We start from the raw sequence: 19,752 nt of genomic DNA, 5'->3' as shown, positions 1-19,752 counted from the left end.
CGGCTAACAAGTCCAAATATATCCACTAATTAAGACAGACTACACCTCTCTTCATTTGGCCGTGCTTCAGTGGTCTCATGATAAATAAAAAGCTGCCTGTTAGTGGGAAATAAACACCCCAAGCCTCCATACAATATAATTAGAGCCTATGCATTTAAACTACGGCTCAATGCAACAAAAGTCATCTTTAAAACCAAACCTAAAAACTGATTAGTGAACAGCTGAACTCAGTTTGGGAGCTGTTAAAAGGTGACTGCTGTTGTGATTTTGGGCTATATAACCAGTGTTGGGTAAGTTACTTTAAAATAGTAACTTAGTTACATTACTAGTTACTTCTCTCAAAAGTAACTCAGTTACTTCAAGTTACTCGTTACTTTCAAAGTAACTAGTTACTAGGGAAAGTAACTTTGGTTTTACTCAGAATTCTCTTGTTAATGTGTTGCTTCCATAACGTTGCCAGTCTTCTAGCTTGTTTACTTGCCACAGTGCACTGTGCCACCTACCAATAGAAAGAAAAAGATAATGTGCATATTTCCACGAGAGAAATCCCACGCCTGGACCGTCATTGACTGCTGCCATGATTCTAGCCTACGTCACAGAGTCATGTGCACCTTTTACATCCAACACAAAAACTGCAGTCGTGGTGCTTTCGATTGTACTCAGAACTCGGAAATTCTGCCTTCTGAATAGGAAGATGTAGGTAACACCAGACTGCAGATGAGCTGCATACAGGGCTGGACTGGGACAGAAAATTGGCCCGGACATTTTGACTAGAGACCGGCCGCCATTATAGGAAAAATCATAAAGCCTTTGAATGAAAATAAACACTGTTGTGACAGTGATGTTCACTGTTCTGATGGTATATATGCATCAATCTATCAATCGTTTGTTGTAAGATTCAGATAATTATTTTTTAAAAGCGAGACATTTTAAATGAGAATAAGAAAGTATTTCTTTGTGCCCCCCTCTCCCTGTTAATGCCCTACCTGCCCCCTGGCAACACTTTGCTAGACCCGCCCCTGCACAGTCACCAGCTGTCAGCTGCTTAGAAAAGGATCCTGGTGTTATTTGTCTCTCAGAAACAGCTCATAACTTCCCTTCAACTCATTCATGTCACCTAAAAGGTAAACCTGTTTCTCCATCACAGCTCTGATGGTTCAGTAAGGACATCTCCTGGTTTCATCTTCATGTTTCCCTCTCACCACATAACCAAACCATCATGACCAGCAGCTTTTACAGCTGTGGCTCCAGCAAACATCAGCTGATACTAGAAATTAATATTAAATAAATTCTAACAACAGCTGATCAAGCTTAAACGTGCTGCTGTTGTTTAGCGCGACATCTGCTGGTTTCCTGTTTCTGGCACAAAGTGGGCGATAAACAAACAAGAGAGACGATCAGCTGATCATTGATCAGTTTCATGATTGAAGTAGAAACAGGAGAGGGAGGGGGGAGAATGAAAGAAGAGGCAGCTGTGCAGCAAAGACACAGAGTAACTCCAGCTTTGTGTCTTTTTCATTGCAGCTGAATTACGGGACAAACTGTTCCTTTTCACCTCAATAAGAAACGCGTAATATTTTCTCTGAATACCAGACGGGACGGTTGGCAACTCTAATAACTTATGAACAAAATAAAGTTAAACATCATTAACTTCATAGCACCACCCAGCTGTATAGAAACTCCGTCATGCTAGCTAGCACGCAGTACGGAAAAAGTCAGAATAACGAAAATAAACTCCACCTAAACTTGGTTCATATCTGACCCAGAGAGACTGCAGGTCATAACTTCTTACCTGAGGTTCAGTTCACACTTGGACCGGCGGCCGCCTCGGGTCCCCTTTCCTTCATCCACCTGCTGGCCTCCACCACTTGCTAACGTTACTGAATCTGTGGAAGCTCCGTGATAGCCACCACTCGAAGTAACGAGTAACGAGCCTATCTAAATCCCAGTAACGAGTAACGCGTTCCTGATTTTGGCATAATAACTAGTTACCGTGCTCGTTACCACAATAATAACGTAGTTACTGTAACGCGTTACTTAATAACGCGTTAGTCCCAACACTGTATATAACAAAAACTGAATTGAAATGGCACAAAATTATATTTCAGAGGAGTGCAGCGTGGTTACACATTGTGAACTGTGTACATCATGTTCCCTTCTGGCATGAGATGTACCTGTGTCATGCGTCTGCTGTGGGTAACGCTGAGGGGAATTACGCCTCCTCTGTGGCCTGAATGGGTGGCTGTCCACCCGACGTTTTTTTGAAGGAGGACTTGGAGAACGAGACAGGGAGTGAGACATGGAACGGGATGGAGAGCCATCCTTGGGATCCCACAGAGCACGGCTGCCATATCGTCCACTCCGACTAGAAACAGAAAGAAAAAAAAGACATTAAGTTGTAATGACCCTTCGTTTTAGCCAGGTCTCACACTATGGAGAGACCCAATCAAAGGTCAGGCTCCTGTTTCTGACTGCAGGGGGCTTTGGCTCTATGATGGGACACATATCTGGATCAGGAGAGCGATGCAGGAGGAGCTTCATGAAATTCTGTTTGCTGTTTCTTTCTATTTGTCCTCAATTTGTTAACAGCAGCCAATACTGCACAGACATGTGATTTTTTATAACTGGTTCCACTGTTGTGTATAGTTAACCCTACAGAGTGTTCAAGTGCCCATACTGAACAATAACAATTTGATAAAGCTGTTAATACCAATAAAGCACATTCTATGCAAGGAAGCAAACTGTAGTGAAGATTACTTTTACTCATCCATCACATATGGACTCATTTATGGAACAAGACAATTCAGAACCACCTTCAAATGTATAAGCAACACGATTTCTAAGTAATTTCTCCTTTTTTAAACACTAGCAAGTTATGTGAAACCTTTTCAAGCCATCTGATTAAAGTGACTTCCACCGGTTGTGCAGCTAAAAACAGAACCATTAGAGGACAGGTCTGACTGACCTTGGCAGATTTGGTTTCCAGCCAGGGTACCTTTAGAGAAAAACAAGAAGATGAGATTATCAAGAGAGTCAGGAACCTATCAAATACAAGACTCTAGGTCTTTTCCCTTGGTATATGACCTTGTTTAAAAGGTCATTGTCCTGATCGTGGCTCAGGGGGTTGGGAATCGCATCTGTAACCGGAAGGTCGCCGGTTCGATCCCTGGCCTCTCTGTCCTGGTCATTGTGTCCTTGGGCAAGACAATTTACCCTACTTGCCTACTGGTGTTGGCCAGAGGGGCCGATGGTGTGATATGGCAGCCTCGCTTCTGTCAGTCTGCCCCAGGGCAGCTGTGGCTACAACTGTAGCTGCCTCCACCAGTGTGTGAATGTGAGAGTGAATGAATAGTGGCATTGTGAAGCGCTTTGGGTGCCTTGAAAAGTGCTATATAAATCCACTCCATTATTATCATTATTATTATTTTGACAGCTGAATCATTGTTGGCCTCATCCCTTCCCCTCTCTAACTGTATTCTCCCCTGAAAGGTCACTACTGGTGCTCACCCCAACTGATCGCTGCACATGGCCCCGCCCCTCCCGGAGCCTAGTTCCGTCAGAGGTTACTTCCTGTTAAAAGGGAGTTTTCCTTCCCGCTGTTGCCACATGCTCTGTCATAGGGGAGCGTCTGATTGTTGGCCTTTCCTTTCTAATAGTATCAGCTCTTTTTGTCCTGACCACCAGCACCAATAGAGCTTACATGACAGAGCATTTAACTTATTGCCCCGGTATTCATCTGTCACAAAGTAATTCACAAACAATATGTGTGTAACTTTGCATGCATTTCTTACTTTCTGACACCTAAAAAAGCACAACAGAGAGCCAGTCATCACTGTTTATCCTGCTACACTGCAGGTAGAAGGTTTCAGGAACACATTAAAGATTCCTCACTTGTTGCGCAGATCTCTGCAGGCAGCTGTGTGGTTGACAGTGTTAACATGTTTAACCCAGTCCTGGAAAAGAAAAAAAAAAAATCATCAAATCTTCATCAAAGACAGAAAGTCAAAGAAATTTAATGTAAATTCTGCGTAATGGATCTTTGTGTCAGCTGGCAGCATGGTGTGCAAAGGCCCGTGTCTGTGATTTGGTCTTTCTGCTCACATCATGTTACAGATGCTGGCAGAAGTGACATCATTTGTTTATCTGGTTGCACTCTTCTATTTCCATCATCTGAAGTGTAGTTACTCATCTTCAAACTAACAGAAGTTTCCTCGCTGCCAGAGAAAAAGGCAAATGCTGTTCAGACCAATCCAATGTCTTTTTCGGACACTGGATTGGTCTGAACAGCATTATTTATGTACCAATCACTTTCCTATGCTGTGGAATCCCTGTTAGATCCTGGGATGTATGAAAATGAATATATTCAACCATTTAAAAAGGTCATTATGCCAAGTGATTAGATGGTCTCCACCTTACTTATTCTGTCTTTTTGTGTGTTTTTTTTAAGAAAAGCTAAACCAACTGTCAAATATGGGAAATGTTTTTGTGTCTCGCAACTATACAGGTTCTTAAAGTTATATTAATTATAAGCCTAAACATAGGTGATTACAGACAATTCAACTTTATTTATATAGCGCCAAATCATGTCAACAGTTGCCTCGAGGTGCTTGAAAGACAGAGTACAAACAATTTTCAAACTTTGATGTCTCAATGAAAACACAATCTACAGGGATACCCACCACAAAACCAAAAACTAAAGCACTGAGTAAAAGAGTTTATTTAACAGTAGTAATTTTAAGAATTATTTCATTATCCTTGATTTTCCTGAGTTTTAACAACTTTTTAAAAGGATTTATTCAGTACACACGCTTATTACTACAGCTATTAAAAAACCAAGAAGTAGTATCCTGTTTAAGCAATAACTCGATGGAGTTTTATATAAAACAGCTAATCGGGAGAGTACTTTTTGAAAAAGCAGTTCCAGGTTTAACCTTTTGATAAGTTTGCGGAGTAACATGTTTCACAGTTAAGAAACAGCCGATTTCTCCTGCCATAGTGGCAACGCTTTCAAATCATTTAACTTCACCAGACAGTTGCCTCTTCTCTTGAAGAAAACCTGGTAGTGACAAGACCCTGAGGTTTCTGAAGAGGAAAAACCAAACGTCTGACTCTTCTGTTTGTGGAAGCACCTCCTAATTTGGGCGAGGATACGCAGATGCTGTCGGATGACTACACATCAACCCCCACCTCTAATGGTTGTTCTAAAGTATCAATGAAATCATTACGAGACAAAAGGAAGTAAAGAAAAATAGGTCTTTAAGTTGTTGCCATCTTAGCAAGTTGATTTCCCAAACAGTCAAAGAACCAAACAAGCAAAAAACAAAAAAAACAAACAAACCTCGATTTAATTACTATTGTGATTTAGCATCATGGATTCTCCATGAGGCTTTGCCATCACCAATGTTTTTTTTTTACCTGTCCCCAAATAGTTGACTAAAAGTTGGTCAGTGAGAGGCATCTTAGTCAAAGTTCACAGGATGTGGCAACATTTAGAATACTTTAATCATCCCTAAGGAAGGAAATTATGTTTTCAAATAACCATTTACTGCACTCCATTGATATTTAAGAGTAATTAAATATAACGGAGTAATTTGAAAGTGTGGGATTGCTTTCTTTAAAGTGGGGAAACACATGAAGTCCCAATGAATTTTATTTAAAGCTTGTTAAGTCCTACCTACTGATGCTTGTACCTCCACAGTTCTCTTTTTATCCCTGTGGTAGGGTATGTTAGCAACACTTAAGGGAACTTCAGCTGTGACAACAGCTTATATCCAAGACAGTGACGGCCACGTGTAGCTGTCAGAAGTACAAATATCTGGCTTAATTATTGATGATTTCTGCCTTTTTTGTGTATAGGAAACATCATCCATGCAAAAATATATAAAAGACAACATCTCGACAATTGTCTGGTGAAGATTGCGGACTACAATTTATTACTCAGAGGTACTCTTTTAGGAAAACTGTTGGACATTGTTAAATGGGCATTCACGAGGGCACTCACCTTTTCCTGGTCACACACTATGTGGCATAGGGAGCAGGTATGGGGATACACCTTTGGAGACACAGCTGAGAAATCACTTATCATGGTGGGTGTAGGTAACTTCTTGCCGCTGCTGTGTGGTTTTGACCCACACGAAGAGGACAGGGACCTTTTCGAAGAAACGTCACTCCTCGTTTCGGATGGCAGTCTTTGTTTGGTTCCATCACGCCTGTAGTCTCTGTCTAGATCACGGGATCTAGGAGATAGAGAAAGTTCTTTCCCTGGTGAATGACTGCTCTCGCGCTGGAGGCTGCTCGTCCTGCGATAGTCACTGTCTCCATGCTTGCTTGGTTCAGTGTGTTCCAAATGAACCTGCCGTCTTTCACTTTTATCTACTTTTGTAGCTGATGAAGAGGACAAGGCTGGGAACATTTTAACTGTCCGTTCACTAGACAGTAGTTCTCTTTTGAAGTTCCCCATGTTAGTGCTTTCGTCCTTGGTGCGACTGGCATGCCCATAGTCAATGACTTTACCAGCTGTCTGTGTAACAGTAAGGAGGCTGGGCACTTCTGGAGAATGAGAACATGCCAATGCAGACGAGTGGGAAGGAGGCAATGGCATGTCATGGGCGCTGTGTGAAAATGAGGATGAGCTAGTGGAAGCCGAAGTCTTCTGTTTCCCTGACTTGTTGATTTGGATATCACGGAGTATGAACGGCAAGGTGTCTGGGGTTAACTGATCATCAGGGTAGTGACTCAGGACTTCCAAGTCCTCATTTGAAAGTCCAAAGCTAGCCAAGATACTTCCTGCGCTCTCTGGTGTGTATAAACTCGGACCCTCCCCACTGGCACCATGGACATGCCGAACTTGGTTCGAAAGAGATTCACATACAGATGGAGTCCAAATTGAGAGTCTTGGTCCTGCTTGGGTGTTCTGAGGCTGTTGGGCCCCTTGTTGTGACTGATGACTTGAAGAAGGTGGAGGAGCAGCAAACAGTTTAGCTGGAGGTTGGTAGCTTGACCAATCTACTCTCTGGTGGTGTTCAGACTGACTGTCAGTGGGGAGGGATACTGGGTTAGAGCCAAAGTTTCCATGCTGACTGGTCCCAGAACCTTGGTTCTGGTGTGGATCTGGTTGGGTCATGTGATCAATCTGGCGGTGGTCCATGTCCCTGGCACCCCGGATTGCCAGTGCAGACTCAAGCTCATCAGGTAGTTGGGTCGGACGAGGAAACTGGAAACCCATCACCTGCATATTAGAGCGAGTCTGATGTTGATTCGGAGGTGGCTGACGAGGTGGTGGTCTGCCCCCATTAGAAAATGGCTGTGAGCCCTGTGGGTGTTGGTGATACATGGCAGCAGACAGACAAGGCCGTGTGTTTCTGTAGGTTTTATAGCTTGTGTACCCCACAGCCTGAGGTCGATTGAAAAGAGTCAGGAGGGCCAGGTGAGGAGGTAGCGCTGCTGTAAACCAGTTGCTGTGACACTGGCTGCCGAAAGTGATGGTGGCTAAAGCAGCAAGCTGCCGAAGAGCAATCTGTGCCTCGGTCTCAACCTGCGCCAATCGGAGAGCTATCACTCCAGCAAGACCAGCCGTAGGCCCAAATATGAAATGGGTCCCTCTGGTAGTGTCGGCGATGTTGAATGTTGCACTGGGCTCCAAATTAAGGACAGGAGTAAGATGTGAATTACTGTCTGTACGGACAGCGAGGCTGAGGTGAAAAGCAGAAATATACTATTACAAATAAACGAGAGTTCATTTTTCATTTCAACAGCAGCTTTTAAATAAAGTCTCTGTTTTATCTTCCAGGCACTTGAAAAAGTTTACCAGTCCTCGCTGTGTTTGCGGTGCCTTCTTGAAAACTTTAAGAAATTTGGTCAGCTTTAAGTCTAGTAGTGGAGCGTGTCGCCCATCCTGCTTTTCCTTTGTCATGGAAAAGCAAAGCAACATTATGCACAAACAACTAACAGTGAGAATGATGGCCCCAAACAGCAAATACTAACGAAACAACCAAATTAAACACTACACATGTTAATCTAACCTGACAGGTAAAAACCTGAACATTTCATCCAAAGCACCAATCATTACCCTCCTATATATATATATTAAACACAATGCAATGTGGCTATAATGACAGTCATCTCCTGGGTAAAATGTACAGAACAAAATCACCCTACAAGTGCATAATGCAGTTTTACCTCCCACCATTCTAATATTTAGAAATTAGGATTAACACTTACCATTTGCTGAAAGAGTCAACATGATCAAGCAGAAACAACAACGTACTTGTATAGCATTTTGATTAGTCTGTATGATTAGAAAAAGCACTATAGAAATCCAAACACGATATATTAAAGCTAATAAACTAAATATGCTTCCTTTAACAAGATGGACTAGTCGGGTTGAATGGATTTTTAAACAGCATGAGTAAGCATTGCGTTCTTTAATGATCCTTATAGTAAATAGCATGACCAAATTTTCTGCGTCTGAGGTCAATGTTTTTGAATGAATCTTAAGAACCTTTAACCAAATTGTGTGTGTGAGAGAGGGACAGAGAGAGCATTTGTTATTTAAAAGCAATGCAGTTTTTAAACTAAAAGGTAATCTAGGCTAGGGCTGTGCGATATGACCAAAATCTCTTATCCCGATATAAGACATCTATCGTCCCGATAACGATATAAATCACAAACATTTAACATTTTCCGTAAATCCTGTGAATCTTGGGTAGCTGAAGTATTTCCAGCTGGGCGTCGTGTAGCTGGAGTCGAGTGTTTTAACCGATGCATGAAACGATACATTTTTAGACGTACAATGTAACGGCCGCCGTTTTCTTTGTGAGTATTTATTACACGACGTGCTGCAGGGAAAAGCCTGATCTAACGTTTGAGTCTAAGGTTTATTTTTTAGCACCTGACGGCTCTTTTTTGCTTCTCATCCATAAACACTCTGCATACTTTTTCACTTGATTCAGTTTATTTTGAAAAGTCTCAACAGGATCTTGAGCTTTATTGTGAAAGGTTTATGTGGAACATAAACAAGCGGACACGCGATGGTTTTACCATCGTTGTTGCTAACGACAACGCATAAAAACAGGTGCTTGTCCGTCTGTAGTGTGGTTATATTAAATATAAGAGAAAGAGAGAACTTGAAGAAATTAAGATAGACAGTTTATTTTGCGACACCACGAAACAAACAACAGCGTAAAATGGAACGATAGACATTTTTATATCGTCATCCGATATATATCGTTATATCGAACAGCCCTAATCTAGGCTCTTCAAACGCAACATTTTTCCATCTCTAACAGAGACTTGAGTTGTCAAAACAAACAAACAAAACAAAATGGATACACCGATATCAAGTGACAGTAAAGCTTACTGCTGGATTGGACACATTTGCAACATCACTGACACCCTGACACAAAACATGACACAGCATGGATGCAGACTTATTTTGAAAAGTCTCAACAGGATCTTGAGTTTTATTGTGAAAGTTTATGTGGAACATAAACAAGCGAACACGCGATGGTGTTACCGCCGTTGTTAATAACTAGGGCTGCTCAATTAATCGAATTTTAATCACGATTACGATCTGGGCTTTCAACGATCATTAAAAATGACTGAGCCGATTATTAGCCCCTCCCTCATTTATCCGCGACACCTTAAAGGCCGGTCCGTGAAAATATTGTCGGGCATAAACCGTCCGTGGCGCAAAAAAGGTTGGAGACCGCTGATTAAGAGGACCCGAGGGAAGCTCGGAAAGCTAAGCAGAAGTTATTTGGAGAGTGACTGCCGTTGGTTGAAAAGAGTTTAAAAAAAAAAAAAACTTCAGTGGTGTTGCACACTATTTTATATTATTTTTTTAAAGTCATTGTTAACCCTTTAAAGCCGGTCAGAGCAGCACGCTCCGTTTTGCGTAACTATTTTTAAATCCCTGTAGAACCTGAACCGTGTAAGCTAGCGCAATAATTTGTTTTGCATATGAAACCGGAGGAGTTGTACTTACATCTGATGCCATCAGCTTGTCCTCGGTCACGGTTTCGTTCCACATATAGCTTTGCAAAAACTGCATAAAAAGCGCTTGCAGGAACAAAAACATAATATTCCAGAAACATGCTTTGCCGTTCCTATCAGCTGTTCGTAACACTTCCCACAGTGAAATGATGCACATGCTGTTTTCTTTGCAAATTTGCATCATAGGATTGTTTTTTGTTTTTCCTGCAGTATATATAAAAATTGCTGTATCTCCAAAATAAAACTATGAAGACACTCAAAATAAATTTCCTGTGGTGGGAAACTATTTTTTGCAACTTTATTGTATTTAAAGTTTTGAGGGATAAACCTCTTAAACTTCTCCAAGTAGAAATATATGTAAACAAAACAAAAGCGATTTTCAATTTTTTTTGTAGTTTATTGCACTTTTTTGCAATTTATGTAATTACTATGGACTTAATGCATACATATTATTAAAATATGGGCTATAACAGTTGTATTGATGTATAGCAACTTGAAATGCTCCCACAAATGGCACTACAGCATGTAAAAAAAATAAATAAAAATAATATAAGCTCTGGTGGACTTGGTTCTATAGTAGGTCTTAAAGGGTTAAATAAATATCGTCAAATAATCGTGATCTCAATTTCAGTGAAAATAATCGTGATTATCATTTTTGCCATAATCGAGCAGCCCTATTGCTAACGACAACGCATAAAAACAGGTGCTTGTCCGTCCGTAATGTGGTTATATTAAATATAAGAGAAAGAGAGAACTTTAAGAAATTAATGTAGCCACTGCAGTGACCATCAAAACCATGAAAAAATATTGCTGTAAACAGTTTATTTTGTGACACCACGAAGCAAACGATAGCATAAAATGAAACGATAGATGTTTTTATATCGTCATCCGATATATATCGTTATATCGAACAGCCCTACTGACTACCTTGACGTCGGTCTTTCAAAGTCCTTCTTTGGACACTGGCTGCTTTTTCATTTATTTTCAGTCCAATTCTTGTACCTGACTATTTTCAGAGAAATGTTATCTTCTTTGTTAATCCACGTGATGCTGACATGAATCACACAAATATAAAAAAAGGCTCTTAACTAGTGGAACAAACCAGTGTTGTGCCTACATATAAACAACAAAGAACCTAATTTTAATTTACTGCACTTTTTTACTAGAACGCTGCCACAAAACCCATAACTTGGTTCCATTTTCTCAAATTGAATCTATAAAAATGCTAAATGTAACATAGTTTAATAGGCATAAAATAAGTTTTACACAACAAGGTGTATCTCGGCTGATGTGCAGCATATTTTGAAATAGTCAAAAAAAGTAAATAACAAAAGAAAAATTGGGAGCCTACAACCCTTTAGCCAGTGGTATTGGGGATCTCATCAAAACTGATGGAATTATGAAAGAAGAAAAGTGCCATTAGATCTATCTGGAACAAGACTCCATTTTTCAGTATGACATTAGACCAAATACAGACCCTTTCCAAAAAGATAGAGTATCATGGAAAAGTTGATTTATTTCTCTAATTCCATTCAATATGTTAAACTTTCATAGATTATAGATTCAGGGCCCACAACTTAAACAATTTCAAGTACTTGTTGTTTATTTGTACATGATTTGGGCTTCCAGCTTATAAAACCCACGAAAACAGGAATTCAAAAAATTAGAACACTGTGAAGACATCAACGCAAATTTTACAGGGCATGAATGTTTTAATTCAAACAGAGAAGATTCATGAATCTGGCAGAGATCCAGAGAGAGGGGAACGAGGCTGGAGTCACAGCTTCGAAAACCACCACATTCAGACGCATGCAGGAGATGGGCTACAACTGTTGGGTTCCTCGGGTAAAGTGTGCTTTTCATTCGGGAATCAAGGTCCAAGGGTTTGGAGGAAGACGGGTGAGGATTACAACCCAAGCTGCTTGAGGTCCAGTGTGAAATATCCACAGTCAGTCTTGATTTGGGGTGTAATGTCCGGTACAGGTGTTGGTAAAGTCTGCTTTCTTAAATCCAAGGTCACCACAACAGTCTACCAGAGTGTTTTAGATGACTTCATGATTCCGTCTGCTGAGGATCTGTATGGAGATGCAGATTTTATCTTCCAGCAGGACCCGGCCCATAACACCAGAAGCACCAAAACCTGGTTTGATGGCCATGCCATCACAGTGCTTGACTGGCCAGCAAACTCAACGGAATTTTTTTTTAATTCTGTTTTCGTGGGTTTTATGACCTGGAAGCCCAAATTATGTACCAATAAACAACCAAGTACTTAAAATCATTTAAGTTGTGGGCCCTAAATCTATAATCTATGAAAGTTTAACATTTTGAATGGAATTACAGAAATAAATGAATGTTTCCATGATACTCTAATTTTTGTAACGGGTCTGTATTTTCTCATATTTGCATGGAAATATTCTTACCCTGCACAAAAAAATTAGTTTGCACACAAAGTTACCGTTAGATTTATGAAACATGCCCTAAAGCTAGAAGAGGTGCAGTAATCCAAGGCGTTTCCGTGGAATTGATGACTGCTTAAAATAAAATGTAAAAAGCATCAGACCGACCCTGAGATACTCAAGTTAAAAAATAAAATTATGGAATCAAAGTTGATATGTACCATATGTATCAAGCCTGCACCAGTGCAAGAGAAATCATGTGACCGATACAGCTGCTGTGTCATGTAGTCACTGTTAAGCAGCACACCAACACAGTGTCTGTCTAACAGTGCCGACACAATAAAGTGCTACACACTCCATGAAGCACACTATTAGCTGCTGTTATCCAGCATTAGTGGCATCATGGACTTGGGCACTTAGGAAATAAACTCAACGTGAGAATGTAATCAAACTGTTTATCAGAGCAAAATGTGGGTTTTAGGACCCTCAAGCCTAACATTAGCTGACATAATATCGGCTGTTGTTGTTTAGCCAGCTTGTTGTCCACTGTCTGGAGACGGGAGGGTCTGTATTATCTGCTGACAGTAACTACAACAATACTGTAAATAAATCAGCCTTTTAAGCCCATTTTGTGTGTTAGAGCCCTGACTTAAGGAGGAAAAGGATGACATCCAGATACAGGTAGCACTGTCTCTTTCCTTTGTGTTTTCACGCCTTTGGTGAAGGGGACCCCTTCTCACATGAAAAACACAGATATGATGTGTTGTACCTTACTGAAGCCAATGAGTGAAACACAAACTGTGTATCACATTCTCCAGGAAATATCTGTGCATTAACTTGTGTAGCAATTGATAAAGTATTGTTCTACTTGACTCCAGTCTGCCGATGAGTGTTTTTCACACAGGATGAAATACACCTGTTCAATCCATCAACTAGGGCTGGGCCATATTATACCGTTCACGGTAATACCGGTATAATGTTAGGCAACGATAGGAAAATGAAATATCGCGATAGAATGGGAGTAAAACGCGCATGCGCAGTGCCTTTGTTTTCATACGCACATGGCCGATTGTTGAGTGAAACAGATGAACCAGAATTGGTTTGTACAAATGGTGCAACTTCAGTGATGTGGAACTGGTTTGGTGTTTGTCCGTCAGATACACAACAAAGCACATTTTTTTGCAGAACATGCAAGCGGCCGTTGTTATTGTCGTATTTGTCGGACTAAGATGCTCTTAAATCTGGGAGTAATCTGGGTCCTAAACTCCGTATACTTCAGGTCAAACAACACTGCAGCATCACTGAGAGTTAAAAACTGTCTAAATTCTGTCATCTTTAATAAAACGATCAGCATTGCTGCTTTACCAGGTGTAACTATAAAGTTTAACTTCCAGGCATCCATGAAAACAAAAGTTATTACATTTAACGGAGTTAGAAGTTAGCAGGAAGCTAGCGGAAGTTAGCTCGCTAGTTTCGCTAGTTACCTAAGCATGATATAGCACGTTCTGACTGAGAGATTTCTGAAAAAAATCAAACGTACAGCTCTGCTATCATTTCCAACATAAATGAAGACAGGAAACTAAACAGCAGTGACGTTTGTAGGGTTACTGAAGTTGGGCTAGCTGGTATATAATGATGTGCTACGTGATCGTTAGCGACACAGCTATGTTAGCATAACATAAACAGTGAAGCTGGAGGACGAACACTAACACTTTTCCACTTATAAAAGTTAACGTGAAGGTTCTTCATGGTTAGAGACAAATGCAATCGCATGGCAGGATGCTGTAAACGGACCAAACTTCAGTCAGGAGAACAACTGAGATAATCCATCCACTATACGAGGTTAGTCATTAATATACTGCAACAACATGGGAATAGCTCAGCTGCCAGAGAATTCAACATCAATGAATCAATGGTACAGAAGTGGAGGAAGCAAGAAGAATGAGTTTAATAAAGTTTGATTTATCTGACTGCTTTGTTTCGCTTAATGTGCCTTATAATCCCGTGCACCTTATGGTCCGAAAAATGCGTACTGCACACTGCAGTTTAATGTTGCAAAGCACCTCTTTTTAACTTCAGTGGATATTATACATGGTTATGCTCAGGATATGTCAGCCCATTTCTACTGGAAATGCCTTTTGGTTAAACTTTCAGCAAGGAATTTGCATTTGCACTGTTACATTTTTATGACGCTTTAATGTACATAAAAACCAGCTTCTTGTTTAAGTGAAAATAAATGGAAGGTTGTCTTTTTGCGCTAGTAATGTTGTGGAGTTGTATTTTGTCTCGCATCAATTATATCGTCGGTTATATCGTTATCACAAATTTTCAAATATATATCGTGATAAATATTTTTGGCCATATCGCCCTGCTCTACCATCAAATCTTTTCACTTTGCTGGGAGCCAACCGGCTGCAGCAGAGTCTGCCTGAGCCTGGTTCTGCCAGAGGCTTGTTCCTGTATAAAGAGTTTTTCCTTCCCACTATTGCCAACGCACTTGCTCATAGGGGGATATCTGACTGTTGGGGTTGTCTCTGTTTTCTCTCAGTTACTGTATGGTCTTACTTTACACATATAACTACAAGTTGTGATTCGGCACAATATGAATAAAACTCAATTGAAGTCTTTACAGACTTCTCATCAACCTTTGATATTGTCTCTGAAGTAGATATGACCAATCTTCTGTGGAAGAAGAGTCATGTGATCTATGAAACACCCAGATTGGTTAGATGTGCCTGGAGCACTTCATTCATGTGATCAACATTGTCAGTGTAAATGAATCCAGATAATGAAAAGGTACCCTCTGTGCTACAGGGTGCTGTCCGTGGAGAGAACGAGCCACACATTTCATCCTGAGCCTGGTTCTGCTGGAGGCTTCTTCCTGTTAAAATCATTTTTTCCTTCCCACTATTGCTAAAGCGCTTGCTCACAGGGGGTCATATGATTATTATATTCTACTGTTTTTACATCCATCCATCCATTTGCTTCCGCTTATCCTTTTCAGGGTCGCGGGGGGCGCTGGAGCCTATCCCAGCTGTCATAGGGCGAGAGGCAGGGTACTGCTTTTACATATTTTAGTGTTTTTACTGTGTTTATTATTTTATCGTATTTATTATTCTTATTGCATCTCTGATACTTCTATTGTTCAGCACTTTGGTCTTGTGTGTTTTTTAAGTGCTATATAAATAAACTATGATGATTGTTGGGATTTCTATACTTTCTTTGCATTATTGTAGGGTGTTCATCCTTTATAACAGCAGGGTGCAAGATGCTAGCATGCAGGACATACATGGAAAGCCATAACCAAGTGGTTGTCATAGTATACAGAAACACCTGTGCCGAGTACGGAGACACCACCACCGAGCTAAGATCCTGTGGGACCCACAGCAGATATGTTATAAGGATTTTTACAGCTGCTGCTGCTGATTCCACAAATGTAGATTTTGGGAGAAATCGACATCTCAGCTTGATATTTCGGACAGGAGCCACGCCTCGTCATTTCACGCAGCACTCTTTTCTGACCATCTAAAAGTGAAACTATCCGCAATTTCAGGTGCAGATGGACTGAAAGCGCACAATCCTCCGGACACGTCCAGTCAGAGCTTCAAGTGCGACAATGTGGCCTTTGCACTGCGCACATGCAGAATGCACAGGGTGAGCATATTTTCTTATGTCTGTCTTGTAGTCTAATGTTTCTGGTTTTCACAACCCCACAGAGACTTCGTGAATTTTCTGCACGGTGCGCAGAAATCCGCTCGCGCTGCAGGGCCTACACAGGGAGGTGCTGGTGTTCTGAACCGGGAACAGCTACCTTATTTACCCTTAGCGTTACCGCTTACACACCGGTGCAGACGTACAATCAATCGAGTCCCTAAATGGAATACAACAGGCTGCGCTGGAGTAAACGGAATACTATATTTGTGCTAACGAAAATCGGGAAAACACTGAGTCTCGCTACATACCAGCCATTTTGGCTTTAACTGGTTTTTAGCTAGCAGACCTGCTAACGTCTGCTACTGGAAAGCATGCTAGCAGTTCCGTCACACGAACAACCACCGATACAATTTCCAGAACACGCCCCTGCATCTGAATAAATACCTTTCACTGTGAGTTGACGTTAGTCTTTGTTTTTGTCGAAAACCGTGAATCCTCTTCAGCCAGTTGGTGTTTGCCCGTGTTCCGCCATCGGCTGCAACGGGAAACGCTTCCGCCGTAGTTTTTCAAAATAAAAGCAACCTGACCCTTACCTCTAACCATATTTCAAAAAATATTCATAATAGTAATTTGGGTGCATTGTGTTAAATCTGTATCTCACCAAAAGCAACAAAACCGAGTGTGTTTCTCAAAAATATTGTTGCTGATAAACTGCAATGCCGCATTCAGACCAGTAGGGACAGTAAAGTCCCCCCACACACACATCTGTTAAAGCACTCTTTGCTTTCAGCTGGTGTGATGAAAGAGGTGTGAGAAACATTTGTCAGTCATAAACTGGACTCCATTTACTTTTCTTCTTCATAAACACAAACCGGACAGCCTCTTTCATACTACAGTTTGAATTACGTGTTTTTTAATTAATTGAGGCAAAGACGGAGCACCTGTCACAGGTACTTGCCTGTTGGCCTTACACAAGAAAACAGAAACCTACAGAATGGCTGGATGGAAATAACAACTAGCACAGTCTAGGTATGTGAAAAGTGTGAGACGACAGTTCCTGGGTTGTTGCCACTGGAGAACGTGAATCTAAATACGTTATCATGCAAAATGCACGAGGCTGTGGAAATGCACTAAGCTCAGATAGGACATACATTCTGTTATCATTTTCTTCTACGTGCCCTGAACAAGCAGCTATATTTTCATCATTTATAGAGGGAAACAATCCCAGGTTACTTTTCAGTCCTGTAAACACTGTACAGCGTAGTGTCGAGCCTCGTATTCATTTAATTCTCAGCACTAATGACTTCATGAACCTCTGTACAAATCAGCTTTGCAATTTATGTTTGGACTGTTGTAAACCCAATGATCTCTTTCGTGTGGGACAGTTAAGTAACTGCAGAAGATAACCTGCTCAGCAGTGTCTTCATTTACACTTCTTTTTAAAGTCTGATTAGTTTGCCTTAACTCATGACAGAAAGGGTTACTGTGAGGAATATGGCCGTACACTTTCTACGTAGTATGTCTATTAACTTTAAATGTTCTTGTCACATGATGCTCGTGAAATATGAAAGTCCTCATAGTATAATATCCCAGTGAAGCACTTCACTCTCACAGTGCACATTTGGTTCCTATAGTTTCTAAGAGTAGGGCGGCAGACCCTCCGTGTTTGGGTTCAGACTCCTTGTCTGGTTTCGAGATGACCTTTCTGTAGCTACACCCTTCTTATTATTTGTTGTTGTTCCTCAGGACTCACTAATGTGTGTTTTTACTGTTGTAACTATAATCATTAGTATTATATTGTCAAACTGATATTAGTATGTGCACTTAGTACCATCCTTTATTTAACTTAAGCACAACAGTCAAAAACAGTAAATGAAAGAACCAGTCCTGGTAACTGTTGGAGCGAGACGGTCAGCACAGTTTTAAATGTCTGAATCATAGATGTTGACAGCAACACAAGTCATGCTCGTCCCGTAATGTGACAGATGCAGTGATATAGCTCGGGATTTCTTACTTTACACAGCGGAGTTTATGTTGAAAAGATTTTTTTTTAACTTTCTAATGTAGTAAATGTATACTTCTCATGATCAGGGAAACACAGTTAATGTACAATAATTTACTGTGTTTGAATTTACACTGTTACCACTGTTTGAGCATTGAAGGAAAAAGGCTTTCAGTCGTCACATCAAAGTTCAGCATCAGTTTGATGAATGCAGCAACTGCATCTACGTTTTCCTTCTTAAAAACGACCGACAGAGTGGGCCTGTCCCCCTGGATACTCTGTGACATTTCAATTTAGCACGAATAGAAAATAATAATTGAAGTTTCATTTACATAGGCTGCTCCTTGGGACTCCAGAACAGTTGTATTTTTTAAAAATTATTAGAAAATGTTCAGACATCATTAAACACACTGAAAGACGCCGATCCAATTTACTAAGTTAACCTTAATTTAGTAAATCTGCTTCACCAAGTTAATCCTTATAGATAATAATCTCTACCTCACAACTGATCCTAATACATTTATACTGCTGCCACAATTTTGTGGGAGGATTTCAACTTGACATGGTAGAAAAATATTAAACTACATCTATTTACATTGTTATCTGGCTACTTATTACAATATGTTGGTAGCTACACTGTTCCAAAAAATAGTAATGTCACAGCATCTTACTGTATATTTTACAGTTTTGTCTTTCTAGAATATCATTACATTTACATAAGTAGACTGTGACTTTACATGTCAAAGGTAAAATAGCATCACTGTAAATATAGTAAAACACAATTTACTTGTTTTTTAAATATATTTTTTGTACATGTGCATATTTAGATTGTAAAGATACATTCAGAAATGTATCATAATCTCACAAATATTTGTCTGTTATGTGAGAGAATGATCTGTTAAATTCAAATGTAATACTATGGAAAAATATATAAAATGATCGAAAATTAATGAGAATAATCAATAATTAAAGGAGCATTTGAATTGTAAGTTTGCTGAAAAGTTCATGTCATCCAGGTCTGATTCAATAATTCAGAGGTAACAAGTGAAAATATAATTAATAGGAATAAAAACATAAAACATTGCACGGCCACGCTGTGCTAATTATATATTTTAAAAAATAAATGTAGAGGACCTTTTTCAGGGTCGCGGGGGGATAGGCTCCAGCGCCCCCCGCGACCCTGAAAAAGGATAAGCGGAAGCGAATGGATGGATGGATGTAGAGGTAGGAATTGCAATTAATATGAATCTCAAAGTATTCCCAACATTCCTGAACAGAAAGAGGCCTCTGCACCTGGGGTGAGGGTGTGGCCATGAAAACAATGTGACATGCCATTGGATGTTGGGACACATAATAACATGACACTAAGCATCGGCCAATGAATGTGAACTAACAACCACAAGGTTGCAGGTATGGCTGCGCTGTAGGAAAATCCTAATGTGAAAGTATTTTACTGCATTTTACAGTTTTGTAAATAAATAAACCACAATAAAGAGGCCTCGCCTCTGTCGGTCTGTCCCAGGGCATGCAATCCATTATTATTTACGTTAACTGTATATTTCTGTACATTTACGTATTATGGTTCATATTGCCACATTCAGTGACCTTGTTTACAGGTAATTTCATTGTTTGATCACGTTAAAATGTTCCTAATTTAATGTCTAAAAGCACTTGGAAAAGGCAGAATCCCATGTAAAATTAGCGCAA

General features: G+C 40.3%; 2 protein-coding genes across 4 annotated transcripts in view; one reads left to right on the top strand and one right to left on the bottom strand.

The window, feature by feature from the left end:
- The window catches only part of LOC146707023 (uncharacterized), a 53,109-nt gene that overhangs the window by 14,032 nt on the left and 19,325 nt on the right, over nt 1–19,752 (bottom strand). For 2 of the 3 annotated variants that reach the window (XM_085458340.1, XM_085458339.1), the window contains exons 2-5: nt 6,002–7,691; nt 3,892–3,953; nt 2,966–2,995; nt 2,175–2,365 (exon numbers count right to left, since the gene is read on the bottom strand). In XM_085458340.1, coding sequence (XP_085314466.1) covers nt 2,175–2,365; nt 2,966–2,995; nt 3,892–3,953; nt 6,002–7,691 — 1,973 coding nt within the window. Of the gene's footprint in view, nt 1–2,174; nt 2,366–2,965; nt 2,996–3,891; nt 3,954–6,001; nt 7,692–16,487; nt 16,600–19,752 lie in introns of those variants that run through there. The other variant, XM_085458341.1, reaches the window with a different exon arrangement.
- Nucleotides 15,753–19,752, top strand: part of LOC146707021 (uncharacterized) — a 49,506-nt gene continuing 45,506 nt past the window's right edge. Inside the window, exon 1 of the mRNA XM_085458342.1 lies at nt 15,753–16,043. Coding sequence (XP_085314468.1) covers nt 16,028–16,043 — 16 coding nt within the window. The 5' untranslated portion in view covers nt 15,753–16,027. The remainder of the gene's footprint in view (nt 16,044–19,752) is intronic.

Source organism: Copadichromis virginalis, linkage group LG6, assembly GCF_057382275.1.
Source record: "Copadichromis virginalis isolate Kocher_CV1m ecotype Utaka linkage group LG6, C_Virginalis_male_GT1.1, whole genome shotgun sequence".
In the NCBI taxonomy this organism is placed as follows: domain Eukaryota; kingdom Metazoa; phylum Chordata; class Actinopteri; order Cichliformes; family Cichlidae; genus Copadichromis; species Copadichromis virginalis.
This window is presented reverse-complemented; position numbering and strand designations above follow the sequence as displayed.